Below are 19416 nucleotides of genomic sequence, written 5' to 3' on the forward strand. Positions count from 1 at the left end.
AGCATAGGTTGTCTTCATCAAATTAAATATACAATTTAATATCATATTTCATGATTTACAGGCCATATTATTACTATTATTAATCTTACTTACATAAATGCGATCTAATACGTGGACTTCTATTTGAAGCGTACACAAGAAACAAAAACAGAAGTTTAAGAAAGGAAATTACATTTATCTTGAAAATAATTTACTATCTGAGTCTAAACCTATTAAAAACAACTAAATTCATTATAATCCAAGATGAAGAAGCTAGGAGATGGAAACCTAGAGTACTAGACATACAATACTTGGAAACACTTGCTGCTTGAAATTAGGAGACCAGAATACAAGAGATCAGAAAAGAATGGATGAAGAGCAAGTGCAAAAGAGTGAAGGGAGAATATGGGGGATGATAACAAGAGCTGTCCTTGTGAAAGAGGTTAAGAAGGTGAGCTCCATGGCAGTGACCATAGCAGCAATGGCACTGTTACAGTACCTTCTGCAGGTCGTATCATTGATGATGGCTGGACACCTCGGTGAACTTGCGCTCTCTGGTGTTGCAATGGCCACCTCTTTCTGCAATGTCTCCGGCTTTAGCCTCCTCGTAAACTTCTCTTCCTCTCGACATCCTAATCAATATGAATATTATTTTGAGTGACATAGCTGCAACAAATATATATATGCAGGATTCGAAACATTGTTAATTGATACCTATGTATTACATGTTATGCAGTTGGGGTTTGCAAGCGGCTTAGAAACACTATGTGGGCAAGCTTATGGAGCACAACAATATCAAAAGGTTGGAAGCTACACGTACTGTGCAATAATCTCTATTCTTCCAATCTGTTTCCCGATGTGCCTGGTTTGGATTTTCATGGACAAGCTATTAGTTCTAATAGGCCAAGATCCTCGAATTGCAATGGAAGCTTGCAGATATGCAAGATGGCTCATACCAGCATTGTTTGCCTATGCCATACTTCAATCACAAGTTCGATTTTTTCTAGCTCAGAGCTTGATTCTTCCCGTCGTATTTATCACATTGGTAACACTAGGCTTTCATGTTCCTATATGTTGGGTTTTGGTATTTAAATCAGGCTTGGGAAATTGTGGGGCAGCTTTGGCCATTGGCTTGTCCTATTGGCTCAATGTGATATTGCTCGGAATATACATGAGATACTCATCGTCGTGCGAGAAAACTCGTATTCTCGTTCCGGAGGACGTTTTTGCCTGCATCAAGGAGTTATTTCGCTTCGGAATTCCTTCTGCTTTAATGCTTTGGCAACTTATTCCTTCTTTCTTATTAACATGAAAATATATATATACATACATATATATGTATAATAGTAATTAATTTTGCTTCATTTCCTAATCATGTTCTTTGCTTGGAGACGAATAACAGTCTAGAATGGTGGTCTTTTGAGATTCTTATATTACTATCCGGAAATTTACCCAATTCAAAGCTTGAAACATCAATTATTTCTATATGGTATGATCTCGAATATTATATTTTGTTTTTAATTCCAGAAAAGAAGGATTATCATTTTCATTAAATTGGATCTAACTATTTGACTATCATCCAATTTGCAGCTTCACAACCGTAACTGTGCATTTCTACATACCATTGGGGATTAGTGCTGCTGCAAGGTTTCTTGACCTTTGCCATTTCTATTGATTTACAGGTTTACTAATGCTTATATATATGTTTAAAGTTGAATTTCCTAGCATCCTATACTATTTCCAGCACTCGAGTTTCGAACGAGTTAGGTGCCGGAAATCCACAGGCCGCTCAACTAGCTTCTTTGGTGATAATGGCTCTTACTGTTGCGGAATCAGTCGTCGCGAGCACAATTATCTTCTGCTGCCGCTACGTATTTGGATATGCTTTCAGCAACGAGAAGGAAGTTATAGATGGTGTAATCAAAATGGTTCCCTTAATGTGCCTCTCAATAATCGTGAATAGCTGCCATGCAGTTCTTGGTGGTCAGTTCCCATTTCTAGAATTCATGCAATCAATCAAATTTACTGATATTTGCATGAGAATTCTCAGTCCAAGCTGGTTTGATTGCAGGGGTTGTTAGAGGAATTGGGTGGCAGCACATTGGAGCCTATATAAATGCCGGGGCATATTATCTTGCAGGAATTCCAACAGGGATTTTATGTGCTTTTGTCTTTAAATTGAGAGGGAAAGGCCTTTGGATTGGAATGTTAACAGGGTCCACTGTAGATGGAATTCTCTTCACATTTGTAGCTGTTTTCACAGATTGGAAAAAACAGGTTTCTTTTTAGTTGTTCATTTGATGGAAATATGTTTTTCTTTTTCCTGGAAACGAAATCCCTCACAGACTTAATTGCTCGTAAACATTTGCAGGCAATGATGGCAAGGGAAAGAATATTTGAGGGAACACGTTCAAGCTGAGGATGGCTCATTTTGAAGAAAGCAATTCAACAAGTTGGGCACTGCAACATTTCCATTTAGACTAATAACAACTTCCAAACTATCGCATTCCTCGCTATTATTTTTCCTTTTAATTGGTTGATTCAAACTAACGAAATGAAATCACAAATTTATATATACTTTATTTTAAATCTCAAATTATGAGGGTTTTTATTAAAAAAATATTTTTTGATAAATCGAACCTCTAGAAATAACAAATCATTTAACCACTAAAATCACTTGAATAGTGGTTTTATTAAAAAGATTAAAAATATATATGATTCATAGAAAATATTATTACAAGATAATAATCTTTTCTAAAAAATCATTATCACGTTCATTTGTAAACCATTATTTAATTATTCCCTGATATATTTATTAGATAATGAATAATTCCTGACATCTTGAATCATTTTACCTCTAAAACAATTTGTTTTATTCATATAAATCACTCTTCAATTATACCATTACTGGATGAAAAATTTATTCTTAGTGAATATTAAACTTATAACTAAAAAAAAGTGTCAACTAAATTCTTGTAACTAAAGAATAATACTCTAAAAAGATTAGATAACTAAATTAAAAAATAGAATCATTATGATCTCAATAGTATTAGTTAGGGTCATCTCTTTCCTCATTCTATCACATGACACATCATATAAAGAATATATATATAATTTTCTTGAGAAAATAAAAAAAAAGACCCTTTTATCTATTTTTCTATCTTTTATTCTTTTAAGAGAATTTGAAAACCATAATTGCTCAAATATTTTCTACTTGAATATTTAACTGAACGTTCAAACATGACATGTAAAACATCATAATTATGAAAACCATAAAATATTTTATGATTTGAGGTGTACTCACCTTATTTACCGGACTTTGATAATATTTTCCTTCTATTTGAGATGATGACATGCTCCTTATTAATACAGATTCTCAATCGAATATTTTTAAATATACATAAATAAGGTTATATATTAATAAGAGGAAAATATGCACAATATTCAAATAAAATAAATCGAACAGGATAATTCTACGTATAAAGCCAACTAATCAGTCAAACTCAACATAGTGGAAGCAGATAGTTTGGAAGTTGTCCGAATGCTAAATGTAAATTCTAAGAGAGACTCGATTTTTACACTTCTTGACCGCGTTTTTGAGTTGATTAACCGAGATTGAAATATTATTTTGAGGCATATATAAGCCAGACTACAAATAAGGTGGCAGATCGACTAGTTAAGATTGTCATAACAAGAGGAGAGGTTCATAAGGTATTCTCCGTTCCACCGCGGGAAGTGGTTGAATTAGTTCAACAGGAAGTTGCCGACTGCATTTTGACAGCAAAAGCTTAATCTACTGCAATTTATTTCTTTTGTTCACCAAAAAAAAAAGTTAATATTAATCATTAGTCAAAGTGAACACTGATAAACAGTTAAACTCAAAGTCGATCAAAGGCTCAAATTGACTCGATTTGACTTGACTCAACTTAATCAAATTAAGTTAACGGGTTGGGTCGATTAAACTGAGTCAAATAAATCAAGTCAACTTAATCAACATGATGAATTAAACCAGATTAGGTCAAATCGAGCCGACAGATCAAGGCAACAGGCCAATAAAAAGTTGACCAAAGTCAATACGCTGCATAAACAAACCCATTGGCTTTTGGTCATCTATGGGTTTTGGTTGACTAGGCCTCAAAGTAGGCCGGTTGAATGGGCTGCATAACCTAGCCTAACCCTAACTAGGGTTGAGACCATTCTATTAAGGATATAATGTCGACAAGAAATATACACCAAGGGCATAAAATCCCGACAAAAAAAAATGTTTGCCCATGACAATTGTATTGTTGAGCGACAATTGGGTTGTTCACTGAAGGAGCTAGAAAACCGAAAGAGGTTTTGGCAGTGTTTTGAGGGGTTGTTCTGGGTTGACGATGGTAACTAGTTTTTTAGGGGTAGAAGTGGTGCTGACACGTGTTGATTGACTGATAGTAGATAACAATTGACATGAAACTTTATCAATGGTGTTTGTCCTACATAATTAAAATCATCATTTATCCTAAGATCACTCACTTGACATTTGGGTTTTTAATCAGATGACTCTTTTGTGGAGGAATCACCTCCTCTGAAGACATTCTATGAATATAAGCGGAGAGTATAACAATATTTATTTAAATTGTATATTAATTAATAACATATTACACAGAGAAAAAATTAAAAATAAAACCTATAACAGCTTGATCTAATGTACGAGGTATTAAATTCCAATAAAAAAAAAGATCGTTGGGGCTTGACGTGAAAAAGAAAAACTGCAGGGAGAGTGTTTGATTCAACGTTTAATTTAAAAAAAATAATGATGAAAAGTAGTGTTTGTTCACTAGTAGGGAATATTTCATCTATTCATCGATGAAAAATTGCATGTCTTTTCATCCAAGTGGTATTTACTTATACCTTGAAAAGACATCTTTCTTCGTCAAATATATAAAGAACTTTGAGTGTTATTCTCATAATATCTTACAGATCAATCTAAAGTTATATATCAAACTTTACATCAGTTCTCAAATATGGAAAACGTAAGACAAGGCAGAGCCAGATTCGCTAGGCGATTAACTCAAATGGAAATGAACCGACACATAATATTGTTCCCATTCGTTGCTGTTGCGGCCTATTTCAATTTTGAAGAAGGACAATTGTTCCCTGTCGATGTTATAGATAGTCTGGGGAAAAAATGGGCATTTCTGGGCACATCTCATGCAGACGAACAATTTGGAAATTACGTGTCTTTTAGTTGGTCACAGTTTTCAATAGAGAAAGGTCTCAAGGTCAATGACGAAGTGGTGATTATAGAAATGCCTCAAGGAGATGATGAACAGCCTCATAGCATGTTCAAAATTGAAATCAAGAGACAAATCAAGTTATTTGGAGTGAACATATGGGGAGAGCTTAATGTCTAAACTGCACATTGCTTTTCAAAGAGGGGAACCATAGGAAAATAAAATTATGTCATTTATGACTAAACTTTTCTTATGTAATAAAGTATGTGGTTCCAAATAAATATTTATCTTCTTCAATTTTGTTAATCTTAAATAAACGTAATTTTATTTTATTAAAAAATATAAAACAAAAATAATTTTATTTTTATATTAAATTACATTCTGTAATATTTATTCAATAATTTTTTTTCTTTTATATTTTACTCATGCTAATGACGAGGTGTATAAATTAATTAATTATTATTATTAATTTGTTAATAGTCCTAAATATAAATTGAAATGTATATATTTGAAAACTAAAATTTACCATTATAAAAAAATGAATTTGCAATCAATCAAGGAGCCATAAATAAACTTGTTCTTCTTTCTTTCTCAAAAAACTATATGAATACGCTTATTCTTCTCTTTCTCACTCAGGCATTCACAGAGCATACAACTTCAATCATGTTGTACAACTTGTCGTCATGCACTTATATTCAATCATTAGGATAGAGCAAGTATTGTATACAACTGATAAAAGTATTGTATAAAGTACAAAGGTAATTGGGCCTATATCAGATATACATCATACATAACATGGTTCTCTCAAGGTATACTATTCAGTAATAGAAGCTTAATCTTGTCCATAGGATCAAAACAACACAAGAACATAAATATTAATGAACGAAATAGTCTAAGACTTTTACAAAAAGATTACTTGAGTTACGAGATAAATGATCAAATATTAATGATCAAATAGATAAATTTTAACATGTTGGGACTGAAAATAACAAGTATTGATTAAATTACCATACAGATAAACTTAATCGAGGAATTTTGAATAGAAATATATCATTATTAGTATCCAAACCTTGTTACTGTTACTCAGGAAGTGAGTTGCTCAAGACAAAAACTTAAATTATGATTTACTAGATCCATATGTCTTATAAATACAAGTATTCACATACTATAATAGATAAAAGATTTTATATGACAAATTTGCTTTATCCTAACAAATTCTTTAGTGTTATTATTATTAATTAATTGATTTTGACTAATGCGAAGTCACGGTAGAGTACTCATAAAATAATAACCAATTAGATAATCTTACTAGAGAGAGAATAAGGGATGACCACATTCCGAATGACTTAATCAAATTCTTAATTCATTATTAATGATATTAGTGAGGAACCAAATATTTACATTGGGATGTTCATTTAGAATTGGATCATCATAACATACATAAGATATACAGAATTTATGTCACACCCCAATTTTAATTTTAAAATATAATTAATTTAATTAAAGGACCAAAATAGAAATTTCTGAAAATTATGGGGTTATATTCCAAGGTTTAGAAAGTTTAAGGACTAGTCCTGTAATTTCCCCACAATCTATCTGATACAAAAAAATTGGGGTGATAGGAAAGGATTGAAACGCATGTCCCCCGAGAAAGACTACCCACGCCTCTACCATTTATGCTAGGCACCAATTTTGTTTTGTTGAAATAAATATTTTATTTAAATGTTGAACTAGGGTTATATACCCAAAAACCAAAAAGAAAAAAAACCTCTGCGTGAAATTCCCAAACCCCAAAAGTCCCCAATTCCTAACCCTAGCCGCCACTACCCTTCACCGATTCACTATGCCCCGGCCAACGTCGTGGTGCACCGACTGTACCATTGGAAGCGTCGTCTCAGTCCGATTGTAACTCAGGGTCCCAATCGATGAAACCTCGCGTCGTCCGCCGTGGACAAGAGTTCGAAAAGCCAATCAAAAAACCAAATTTCTCCCTCGCTTTTGCTTCGACTCCGGTCGTTCCAGCCACTGTTTTACCTCACCGCCACCACCACTGTGTTTCCCATGCCACTCCAGTCAAGACCCAATTGGTGAGTCGAGTCATTGCCGTCGTTTTCCTCGTCACCGGCGTGGATAAATGTTTCAACCCTTTTTCTTTTGTTTCCGGTGGTTTTAGCTAAAATTAGGTGTTATTATGGCTTGATATTGTGGTTTGAATGATCGTGGAGTATTCGACAATCGTCCCCCGACCCGTGGTCGTCGTCACGCGTCACCATGCATCGTCGCGTGCGCGTGGGGCTCGTCCTAGCCCCAAAAACCTTCTAGAAATGGTTCAACCGGACTGAACCGGCTCGAACCGGTCTGACATGTTGACCTTGACTCGAATTGTTGAATTTGGCATGACCCATTACCGTTGACCTGACCGTTAACTTTGACTTTGACAGTTGACTTTGACAAAAAAAAATCAAAATTGTTTAAAAGTCATATTTTTTTTATTTTCTGAAGTTCTGAGTTTGAATATGAAGTCCGTTTTTCCAAATTCGAACCCGAAAGCCTTCGAAAAACCTGAATGTGCATATGTAAATTAAGTATTTATTTCAGTGCATCTAATTTAACTAGAGGGTCAATGACTAATTAATGTTATGATATATTTAAGATACTCGTGGATCTCCTGAACGTACGTCTGCTCAACCTGGTTCCTCCCGATCCGCTCGTCTGCAAGATCCCGTGAATACTCGTTTAATTTTATAACCCTGTTAAATATTCAATTTAGTATACTACTCTGATAATAACTATGTACTGTTATGACCTAGGTTCTCGTACCGTCGAAGAGCGTAGTGAAGCCAGTGCTCAGTAGATCTACCAGACTGATTCTTTTTGCGAGGTGTATTCCTTGTGTGCCATACACATGTTTTAAATATATGTTTAAAATACCATGTACACATGATTGTTTTATCTGATTTGCAATGTGACTATATGTAGGGGTGTTCAAAATTCGGTTTTAACCGATCGAACCAAACTAATTCGGTTAATTCGGTCGGCCACCGAATTAGTTCGGTCGGGGAACAGTTAAGGTTTTTTTGGATATTCGGTTAATGATTAATTCAGTTCGAAATCGGTCAATTAACCGAATTAACCGAAATAAAATTTTAAATTTTAAATATATTATATATAACATATGAGCTCAACTCAAACCATTTAAAACCCAATTAATAATTTAAGATCCAATAACTTTTAAACCTAAATCAATATTAATTAATTAAAAAATTTATATAAATTTTTTATTTTTTAATTATATATTTTTTAAATTAATTGTAAACTGTTTTTATGAATTAAAAATATTAAAAATATTATATATAACATATGGGTTCAGCCCAAACCATTTAAAACTCAATTAATAATTTAAGATCCAATAACTTTTAAACCTAAATCAATATTAATTAATTAAAAAATTTATATAAAATTTTTATTTTATAATTATATATTATTTAAATTAATTATAAACTGTTTTTTTAATTATAAAATATTTAATTTTTATATAAATTAGAAAATTTTAAAATTTTTCTAATTCGAAAATTAACCGAAATTTATTCGGTTCAATTAATATTTTCGAAAAAAAAGTTCAGTTCGGTTAACGTTAAAGAAAAAAAAGTTTTGTTAATTCGGTTATTGGTAGTTCGGTCGGTTCGACCACCGAATTAACCGAATGAACAACCTTAACTATATGTTTGACTTGTTTCTGTATGGTTTATTTGATTTAAAGTCTGATTTCTAATTGACAAAGATTTAAGCCTAATTGTCTAATTTTTGTTCTCTGGTTACAATTTTTACTGATAAATAAATATTTCTAAACTTTGATTTCCTGCTACCACTACTTATTGTCTGAAAAATGTTTTGCTTCGAGGTACTCTGGGATCTAGTATGAAGTCTCTGCATGTTCAACTTCGATCGAACTGGTAATTCCTTATATAGGTTCAGACTGATCGAACTGATAATCCATATGGACCTAAGGCGACTCTTGGGCTTAATGGGCCTAGTGGTAAGACCTTATGGACCCTAAGGTACTCCCTTTGGATAGCATCTCTGCTATGTGTATTGGGTAAGTTCTTATGGGCCTGAGGGCACTCCCCTCAGGTGGACACCTACGCTTCGGCTAGGGTAAGACCTTATGGACCCAAGGTGCTCCCTTAGGTTGGCACCTACGCCCTTTGGGCCTAGGGTAAGTCCTTATGGATGCAGTTTTACAGAAACTGCATATGGTGTTTGGTTGGAGGGCGATTCTGTATTTTTAAGCTAAAAACACTACTGACATTTTCACAGTTTGGAACTGAACTGATTTTGGAAACTCTACCGACGTTTCATGACTTTATTGATGAACTGATTTTGAAATCTAAACTATATGTTTTATTTCTGCAATGTTGGAACACACTGAGCTCTTTAGTTCACTCCCTCAAACTTCTCTCTTTCAGATACTTTTGTATAGGCACTCCGAACCAGTCCTTTGGAGGATCAACACATTAGTACAGTGATGTTTTGTTGTAATGTATTTATCTTCCGAGCTGTATTTTTTTTGGGTGACATGTTCTTATATTTTGAAAATGTTGGTTTTATGATTTATATTGCCTTTGATACTGATGTTGGGGGAGACGCATTGCAATCCTGATATCTTCTATATTCAAGTTTGAAGGTCACATGGTGGTCCATGCATCTCCCATAATTACTATAACAAATACCCTATTCAAACATATAATTTCAGAACCGTATTATTTTATGATTTTTTTTTCATTCACATTATTAGAAAATATTTCCTCCATCTAATTAGTATTGGAAAAAAATACCGAATCAAAAACCGAATCTAATAAAAAAAACCTACTAAAAATAAATTAAAACAACTAAATTTCTATTTTTAAAAACCTTTTAACGTTAATGACTACAAATTGTTAGCTTTAGCTAGAAAACAAAAATTGAGAAATTTGTTCTAACTTTAAACTTTCAGTTAGAATTTTCATTCTTTGCAGAAAATATATAAATAAAGAATAAGAAAAAAATCTAGAAAACAACGACAGCGTCCATGGTTGAAGCACCATCACCCTATCCTCTTCCTTACAGGAATGAAACAGTCAAAGTTTGCACAACTTTCCCTCCCAAGGTAAATTCTGTCGGTATATGGGAAAACTCGGCTTCTCCGTCATAAATTTTCAAATATTCGTTACCGCTTCTGGAGATAGAGATGCTCGCGGTGTTCGCCGTCACACATCTCATTTATGCCATCCTCAAGCCTCTTGGAGTCACCTTCTTTTCCTCACAAATGTTTGTAAGTTGATTAATTACCTCTTTCCCTGCTATGTATATGTATTTGTCGGGTTAACTTGCATGTCAAGTAAGCGCAACCCTAACTTGTTCTGTGATTTATTTGTTTGATTTGGACTAGGCGGGCATGATGTTGGGACCTGCAATGCTTAGGAGAGTGGAAGTAGTCCATGGAAAATTGTTTACTAAGGAATTAGGTATTGGAATTATCGATTCTGCAGCAACGTTCGGTTTCGCCATATTTTTGTTTGTGATGGGAGTGAAAATGGACTTCAAGATGGCATTTAAGACAACAAGGAGAGCCACAGTGATAGGCATTGTATCCCTTTTATTTCCTTTTGTGGTTGGTTTAATTGTTTACGAGGCCTACAAACAACCTGATGAAAGTATCGGTTTAAGAATGGAACACTTAATGGGAATTAACAATTGAATCTGTAATGGCATTCTCGGTCGAAGCGTGCCTTCTCAGCGAGCTCAAGATTGTAAATTCAGAACTGGGATGACTGGCTCTATCATCGGCAACCATCAGTGATTTGGGCAGCTTATTTCTAGTTTACATCACTTCCTTGGTAAAAATTTGGGTTGGGTCACCTTCACTCGCGGTAGTGCATGTAGTAATAATGCTTCTTTTCATTGTTGTTGTTTTTTTGGGATTTCGTCCGTTGATGTTTTGGATGATTAAGTAACACCTGAAGGAAGGCCAATCAAGGGAGCACACATTGTAATCATCATGATGTTAGCTTTATGGTGTGGTATATTTGCCCATCGGCACAATGAATCTCCTTTGGTTGGGGTTTTTCTCTTCGGTTGTGCTGTCCCCGACGGACCACCGTTAGAAACTGCCCTGGTAGACAAGTTTGAATATTTCGTCAATGGTGTCTTTCTACCTATCTACGTAACCACATCAACAATGAGAGTTGATCCAATTGCGATGGTCGCTGATCCGTATGCACGCAAGTTTTCTATCATTTTTCCGATTTTGACATTCCTTGCCAAGTTTTTAATCTGTTTTGTCGCTTCATTTTGGAACATGATGCCATTGAGGGACTCGTTGGCTTGCGCTCTCATTATGTGTAGCAAAGGCGGGGTGGAGCTCGCGTATTTCTCTTGTTTCAGAGACAATAAGGTCAGTATAGAATTAAAATCTCAGTTGAATCGAGATAAATAAGGGCTAATTTTCTTTTCATCTCTTCCCCAGATGATTTCAAAAGAAACTTTTAGTGTGTTGGCCCTTTTCATTCTCGTAAAGGAAACTATAATCCCAATCCTGGTGAAGTACCTTTACGATCCTACTTCGAGAAAATATACAGGCTAACAGAAAAGAAACTTGATGCACTTAAAACCTGATGCTGAGCTACGAATTCTCACATGTATCCATAGACCTGAACATGTCCAAGCCTTGATAGATGTGCTTGATATCACATACCCTACAAAAGAGAACCTAATTTTGTCTACGCCCTTCACCTCATCCAACTTGCAGGTCGTGTTTCTCCGATCTTTATAGCTCACAATGAAAATCGAGCGGTGGATTCCTTTGAAAACATTGTTGCTTTCAATCATTATGAGCAAAACAATTGGGGATTGGTCAAAGTAAACGCATTCACTGCTATCTCTCCGCCAAAACTCATGCATGAGGATATCTTTAATATGGTCCTCGATAACGAAATATCTTTCATATTTCTTCCATTCCATAGAAAATGGTGTATTGAAGGATCTTTTGAAGCTGAAAACAATGTGATAAGGAATCTGAATCGCAACGTCCTGGATCGAGCCCCTTGCTCTATAGGGATTCTTGTTGACCGTAGAAGAAAACTATCATCGTCCAAGTCATCGTCCTACTTCATTGGCTTGCTCTTCATAGGCGGCAAAGATGACCGAGAGGGTTTAACATTAGCCAAACGCATGGCCCGTGACCCTAGAGTGAAGTTGACGGTGATCCATCTCTTTTCTAAAAAATAGCGCGACAATGTCAAGGACTGGGACACAATGCTTGATGCTGAGATATTGAAAGATATTAAGCAAAATGAAGTTAGTCACATAAAGTATATAGGACAAGTTTCAAATGATGGAATGCAAACTGTGACGACCATTCAATCAGTTGTGGATGACTTTGACTTGATGATAGTAGGTAGACATTACGGGGTGGATTTAGTCCAAACAAAAGGTTTAACAGAATGGAGTGAATTTCCAGAACTATAGGTTATAGGAGACATCCTTTCATCCTCAGATTTAAATACTAAAGTATCTGTACTAGTTGCACAACAACATCATGTAGATATTGGTAGACATTAATTTTGTACAACAATACACATAGTTTAGAACTTAAAAAATTCCTACTCTCAAAAATCTCACGTCTATTCGCAAAAATTACACAAATATTGTGATGGAAAAAATTCCACGTAGGGTGTACAGGAAATTATTTTCTCAGACAATGTGGTTACTACAATATCGATCAAAAGACGTCTATACAATAATATCTTTTGGAAGACATCTAGACGACACGACGTATTCCCCCTAACTGATACATATATACTTGAAAGCTTGTAACGTTACAGTTCAGTCAAAAATATCTTATCTTCTGGACTTCTTCTAAAAAATGTTGTGTCGTCCGAACATCTTCTGACGAGTACCGTAACAACCACACTAGATCAAAAAAACAATTCCCTCAAGACCTTAGATGGAAAAAAAGAATTCATCACGTTATACAAAAAAAATACCCTCGTTTATCTAATATGTTGGCTAAAAAGTAAAATAATACTATATATCTTTTGTTTAAATAAATATTTTATTCATCTAAATAAACGAGAAAATAATTCATTTTTCCCTTAATATATCACTATCAACTATAAAAAAATATATACTCTTTTGTACATATTAGATAAACATATATAATATTATCAACTATCAACTATATAATGAATTGGTTTATATATCAAAAAATGTTTTGCTTAAGGGTTTGGACCTTGTACACAATATTCAGAGGTCCTAGGTTTGATCTCATTTAGCCTATAGCATTTCCCTTAATTTTCAAGCAAACTTAGTTTTACTTGCATCATATATTTTGTTAAAGTTTACAATTTCCTTAATTATCCTAGTGGTTAAGTGTTTCTCACAATCTTAAAAGATTTTAGATTCAATATTTTTAAGCCTCCCATGCATTTTTCATTTTTCATTAATAAAATGGTGACACGTATTTATTAAAGAAAATGGCACGTGGTTATATTAACTCTTATTGTATTTACATGTGATTATGTTGACTCTTTTGGTGTTGACATGTAGATATGCCACGTTAGCTGTTGTTAATATTTTAATGATCGAGTGATTGAAATAAATTTTTTTTTATAACGACAGTGACTAATGAAAGTTTTTTTTTATTTGAGTGACTAAAGTGAAGGTACTCTACAAGTTCAGTGAGTACTAACATAGTTTATCCTAAAATTTAAATTTTAACCCCACACTTTAATCATACGACATTGAGTTCCTATATTTTTTTATTAGAAAATCTGGATCACTTCAGTAACTCAAATTCAATTTTACCATAATCATCTTCTTATAATATTGGTTTGTCTGTGCTTAAGCGTATAATTCGGTGTTTGCTTTTGTATTTATGCTTCATTGAAGTATGGATTGACAATCTTTTGACTTCTGGCTAATTTGACTTATATTAGTAAAATTACATTTATTGTACGGAAAAAACATTGGAAATGAAACTGTGGAATAAAGTAAAATTTTGATTATCGAAAAAGAGAATGTGGAATCTGTATATCAGATGGGTAGTGTCTGTTATGATTTGATTAATTAAACGTCCAAAATTCTATATGAACACACTTGTTGATGAATCAAGACGTTTAATTTAAAAGAATGATATGAAAAGTATTGTTTGTTCATTAGTTGAGGGAGAGGTTTAGTCTATTCATTGATTAAAAATTGCATGTTTCTTTATCGAAGTGGTATCTACCTATACGTTAGAAAGGCATATTTCTTCGTCGAATATATAAATGGCTTTTGTATTAGTGTTAATTCTCACAGTATCCTCACAGATTAATCCGAAGTTATATTTCAAGATTTACAGCACCTTTGAGGCATGGAATTCCAAGGGCAATCTCGGGATAGGTTCACAAGTCGATTAACCCAGAGGGAAGTCGAGCAACGCATGATACTTTTCTCATTTGTCACTGTGGGGGCCTTTTTCGAGTATGAAGAAGGTGAGCTGTTCTCCATTGATGTTAAAGACAGTTTGGGGAAAGAGTGGACCTTTGTCGGCATATTTCATGTAAATGAGTTGGGGAATTACGTGTATTTTAGTTGGCCACAATTTTCGATGGAGAAAGGACTTAAAGTGGATGATGAAGTGACATTTATCGAAATCCCCCGAGAAGACGAAGGTGAAAGACCCAGGAAACAGTTCAGAATTGAAATCAAGAGAAAAATTAGATTATTTGGAGTGGACATTTGGGGAGAACTAAATGTATAAAATGCTCATTGCACTATCGAGAAGAGGTAACCGCTGGAAAATAAAACCATCTCATGTATGGACTAAAGATTTCATATTTAATAAAATATGCGGTTCGGAATAAATTTTTATCTTCTCCATTTTGTTCAATCTGGAAACATGAACCCTTCTATTTTACTCATGCAGTGACATGGTGAATGCGCACAAGTCTATTATTAATTTCTTTTCATATTTGAAAACTATTCGTCTTCTTTTCACATTGTTTGTTCAAAACGTTAGATTACTAACAAAACACATATGACAAAGATTCTAACTTTTTGAGCCTCTTTCAGCGTGTTACAAATAAGAAATCTGTCTCTGTAACCTTAATTGCTCATAAAACTTTGCTATGAATTTCTCAGCCTTTGAATCAATCCCTTCATCCTCGGTTTCGTATGAACACACATACGGACCGTTTTCTTTCTCATCACACCCTTCATATCCACACTCTTCCACTTCTTGATCTTCGACGTCGGTCTCGGATCCCGTTGAGTAACTCGTTCTTCCATTATCATAATCCTCGACGCCAAAATCGTAATCGAAATCGACTTCCTCAACGCTAATGCAAGGGAGAAGGAATCTCATGGAAGTGGGACGGTGGTGGTGCATCTTGAGGTGAAAAATGGGTGTGTCGTCCAACGAAAGCCGGCGTTCCATATAATGGCTGCTGATCATTTGGTGATCATTACGAGTGGACGGATGTGCAAGACCCTTGAGGAACTTGGGCACCAATCGTAGCTCCATCATCAGCCGTATCTTGAAAACCCCTCCTTTTCTTCCCCATAACAGTGCTAGACGCAGGAGATTCCATGCTCTTTCAGCTACATCACTTTTCTTCATCTTCGCCATTTGGTACGAGAAAACACCAGGAAATGCTTTGTTTTTACTATGATTTTGTTGAATCTTCGTGTTGAGAAATATTGGGATTCATGATGTTGGGGTTTCTGGGGAATAGAAGTGAAGGTTTGGTATTTATATTAATTTGTATCATATCATATAAGGAGTCGTATAATGTAAATTTCATTGGAGCGTTTGGAGAAGAAAACAAGTTTGAGGATATCATGTGGGATTAAGCCTTTTGTTTATAGATTTGTGGTAAGAAGTGTGAAGAAGTGGCAGCGGAAACTCGTGGGGAACAGGGTTTCGCGTGACATAATCTAGCTGTCTCCGGTTTATTTTCTTTATCCAAATCTAACCACGTCTCTTTTCCTTTATTATTGTTTTATGAGCTGCGTAACCCTTTTTTTTGTTTATATGGGACAATCACAAAGCCAATTTCACAAGCCACAATGGTAGTGCCACCTGTTCCAAACTGTCAGGTCCCACACAGCTCACAATCTTCTCAAATATGCTCTACTACTCCCTTTACTGTACTAAAATTTAAACTTTAATTTCATCTCTTTACTTTCATAGCGTTAAGTGTTATGCCTCCGGAATAGTCTCTGCAAACCTTCATATCTAAGTCAATGATGTTTGCTCTCTTTATCAGTTAAGATTTTTGGGTCTATTCATCTATCAGAGTCTTTAATTAACCTATTTTCTCCAAATAAAGACTTCTAATTAATTAGTCTGTAGACAAACTTCTTACAAGTCCAAGTGATAGTTATAATTGTTAGTCTACAAATAGTCATAACGATTCTATGATTGACACATACTAAATATCATTATAAATATCTCAATTAAAAATAGGAGAGAATGATGAACCGGTCACAAGCACGATCAACCCTTTCTAAACACATATGCAATCTCCTTTCTCAAAATGACACATTCTCTTCTTCATCTAAGTATTGATCAATAATAGTACTCTCACTGACTACGACTCTCTGTCTAAATTAGGCGTAAACCACCAATGATCGAAGAGATAAACTTGTTGTCATCAATGGTTAGCATTTGGTTTAAACTGATTAAGCTATATATTATATGTTAAAAAAATGATGTAGATCTTTAAAGAAAATAATTTCAAGCATTCAAATAATAAATAAATTTATTATTAGTTAAATATAAATAATTTCTTTTTACATGATCCTAATTGTGTATCAAATAAAATTAACAAAAAATGGTTAAAATTATTTTATTAGTCTATGTACTATGTATAAATTATGGATTTATTCACTATAGTACAATTTAAAAATTCAATCATGAACCGTTAAATTTATTAAGTAGAAAAAGAAATTGTCAGTCTTTATATTATAAATAAGTTATATCTCTATATCATTTTGGTCAAGATTAAAATTTTAAAAACTAAAAAAATAAAAGATGATTAAAATATAGAAACTAATTACAAAATTTGACCAAAAAAAACAACCTAAGCATTTAATGTTAACATTCAAAATGATATTATCAATTTGGTGGTCATAGTAATAATATTACAAAAAGTAGAGAGGCCAAATTATATAAAATGAAAACGTATAGAATAAATCTCTACTTCCAGCATAGTAGAGGGATTAAAATTATAATTAAACCGTCAAATATCAATTGATTTGAAGATTGAAGATTGTAATTAACAAGCATTTAAAGCTTAAGATCGTTAGAGTGTAAGAGAGGAGAAGAAGCCGGCGCTGGCAACTATTATTATTATTATTATTATTTTGAAATGATTTCAGACAATTGCAAGGCGTCAGAACAATTGCAGGTGCAAGAAAGAATTGAAAGCATCTCCCCCGACTCCTATGCCTCAAACAACGGGACGCTTCTGAAACATCAAACTCTTTAGAACTATTGAAGATGTTTCACGACCAAATTTAAACACACAGAGAAGAAATACTAAATCCGAAAGTTTGATTAATTAAACTCCATATCCATGGTACATACATACATAAACATAAATATGTGATCTAAAATCTGGAAGGGGAGAGCTTAAGATGAAGATCAATGCCTATCTCCCCCTCTGGCAATTTGCTAGGAACTTCACTAGAATCCGGCACTTCCATCGTAAAATGCAATGGCTGCGGTATGTGAATTCGAGGAGGGTTCTGAGAAGGAGTCAACGAAAGCAGCAGTGGACGTGATGGACAATAACCAGCCGGCCGTTGTGGCACAAGTTTACCGGCACTGTTTCTGGTGAACTCTCTGGGAAACCTCGGCGCCATCGACCTTACGGCATGGGGGCTTAAAACGGGCGCAGCTGCTACGAACCATTGATAGCTTTGAAACTGGGCTTGCCTAGCTCTTTGACGCTCTCTCTTGTGCGCATTTTGATGGCCTCCTAATGCTTGAGAATTGGCAAACACTCGGTGGCAAAACGGACACTCGAACTTCCTGTTTTCTCCGAAATCATCAGCTTTCTCTAAAAGCTCTTGCTCTTGCTCGGTAAGTGAAAAACCAAACAGCTTGAGTGATGATTGTTTATCTGGTGCCATATCAGCCGAATATGAACCGGTTGGGATTGAGCTCTCTGCCATTTAAAATGCAGTAAGTAGAGTCTACAATTATGAGTGTGATTATCAAAGTAAATGTCCTATATTTATAGCCGAGATTCGTTTGTTACCGACAAAGTATGTATGATTGTTGTACAGAATTTTGATGCTATATGGTAATAATTCAAGCAACGATGCCAATAAAATTAGAAATAGCCTAGGAGGTCCAAATAGAAATGGTATATTTTGATGCAAAATTGACCAGGTTCTAGAAAGCAATCAGCGGACTAGGTTGGTGATAAATAGATTAGACATGGAGCAACTGTTTAGTTTGAATGGTCCTTTCATAATCTTAGCTTGAGATCTTTATAGAGCATGCTGCAAATAGGTTAGCATCGATGACACCTCCACCAAGGACTTCCTGATTCAAGGAATTCTGCACAAACGACGAGCCATATACTAGCTGCTACAACAAATCAACCATAGACTTGTTGGCACCAAAAGTCCGTAAAGTATACAGTGATGAAGCCTTAATCTAATATAGTCATAGGACAAATGGTTAAAGAAAGCTCAAAAAGTCGCAAGCTATTTTCTTTCTATATAGCTTCTACCTATACGATTAACACAGACAAAAGAGGATTGAGTGAAAAAAATCATACATATATTTATGGCAAAATTTTGACATTGATGTCACCTTAATGGGCGGATACACTCGGCCCTTTACGAGTTTAAGGGATAGTTTGTTTATTGTTGAATGGAACCATTCAGCATTTAATGGAACTGTTCAGCATTCAGTGTGTTTGATTCTCACCTTTGAATGAAGACTATACTGAATGAAATAGCAAAACACTGCTGAATGATTCAACATTAAAGTACATTCTGAATCATTAAGCACCCGGTATTTTATCATAATACCTATTTTTTCACATGTTGTCTTATTAAATAATCATATCTTATAATATAATAAATCATTATGAAGGTAAAAATGAAAATATTAATAATTCAGATTGTACATTCAGAACTATTATCAAACAACGTGTCACATTCAGAGTCAATTCATACAGAGCCT

General features: G+C 34.3%; 4 protein-coding genes across 4 annotated transcripts; 2 read left to right on the forward strand and 2 right to left on the reverse strand.

Annotated features, from left to right (window-relative positions):
* The first annotated feature begins 379 nt into the window (after positions 1-379).
* On the forward strand, positions 380-2428 carry LOC120188681 (protein DETOXIFICATION 3-like). The gene is made up of 7 exons (XM_039192093.1): positions 380-586; positions 716-1260; positions 1382-1468; positions 1570-1626; positions 1724-1962; positions 2051-2256; positions 2351-2428. Exons 1-7 carry the CDS (start codon positions 392-394, stop codon positions 2396-2398), a joined length of 1377 nt encoding a protein of 458 aa, XP_039048024.1. The 5' UTR covers positions 380-391; the 3' UTR covers positions 2399-2428.
* Positions 2429-11229: 8801 nt separating this feature from the next.
* Positions 11230-12458, forward strand: LOC120188993 (cation/H(+) antiporter 3-like). Its single transcript, XM_039192347.1, has 2 exons — positions 11230-11629; positions 11980-12458. Exons 1-2 carry the CDS (start codon positions 11230-11232, stop codon positions 12456-12458), a joined length of 879 nt encoding a protein of 292 aa, XP_039048278.1.
* Positions 12459-15288: 2830 nt separating this feature from the next.
* LOC120188994 lies at positions 15289-15840 on the reverse strand. Its single transcript, XM_039192348.1, has one exon. It carries the CDS (start codon positions 15838-15840, stop codon positions 15289-15291), a length of 552 nt encoding a protein of 183 aa, XP_039048279.1.
* Positions 15841-17656: 1816 nt separating this feature from the next.
* LOC120188829 (zinc finger protein 6-like) lies at positions 17657-18406 on the reverse strand. Its single transcript, XM_039192219.1, has one exon. It carries the CDS (start codon positions 18390-18392, stop codon positions 17826-17828), a length of 567 nt encoding a protein of 188 aa, XP_039048150.1. The 5' UTR covers positions 18393-18406; the 3' UTR covers positions 17657-17825.
* Between the last annotated feature and the right edge of the window lie 1010 nt (positions 18407-19416).

This window comes from Hibiscus syriacus, unplaced genomic scaffold (genome assembly GCF_006381635.1).
Source record: "Hibiscus syriacus cultivar Baekdansim isolate YM2019G1 unplaced genomic scaffold, ASM638163v2 tig00116951_pilon, whole genome shotgun sequence".
NCBI classification, from domain to species: Eukaryota; Viridiplantae; Streptophyta; class Magnoliopsida; order Malvales; family Malvaceae; genus Hibiscus; species Hibiscus syriacus.

Coding starts and splice junctions, on each gene's coding strand:
- LOC120188681 (XM_039192093.1), top strand. CDS start 392: ATGATAACAAGAGCTGTCCTTGTGAAAGAGGTTAAGAAGGTGAGCTCC. Junction 587..715: donor TCTCCGGCTTTAGCCTCCTC/GTAAACTTCTCT, acceptor CATGTTATGCAG/TTGGGGTTTGCAAGCGGCTT. Junction 1,627..1,723: donor GGGATTAGTGCTGCTGCAAG/GTTTCTTGACCT, acceptor TACTATTTCCAG/CACTCGAGTTTCGAACGAGT.
- LOC120188993 (XM_039192347.1), top strand. CDS start 11,230: ATGATGTTAGCTTTATGGTGTGGTATATTTGCCCATCGGCACAATGAA. Junction 11,630..11,979: donor TTTCAGAGACAATAAGGTCA/GTATAGAATTAA, acceptor TCCAACTTGCAG/GTCGTGTTTCTCCGATCTTT.
- LOC120188994 (XM_039192348.1), bottom strand. CDS start 15,840: ATGGCGAAGATGAAGAAAAGTGATGTAGCTGAAAGAGCATGGAATCTC.
- LOC120188829 (XM_039192219.1), bottom strand. CDS start 18,392: ATGGCAGAGAGCTCAATCCCAACCGGTTCATATTCGGCTGATATGGCA.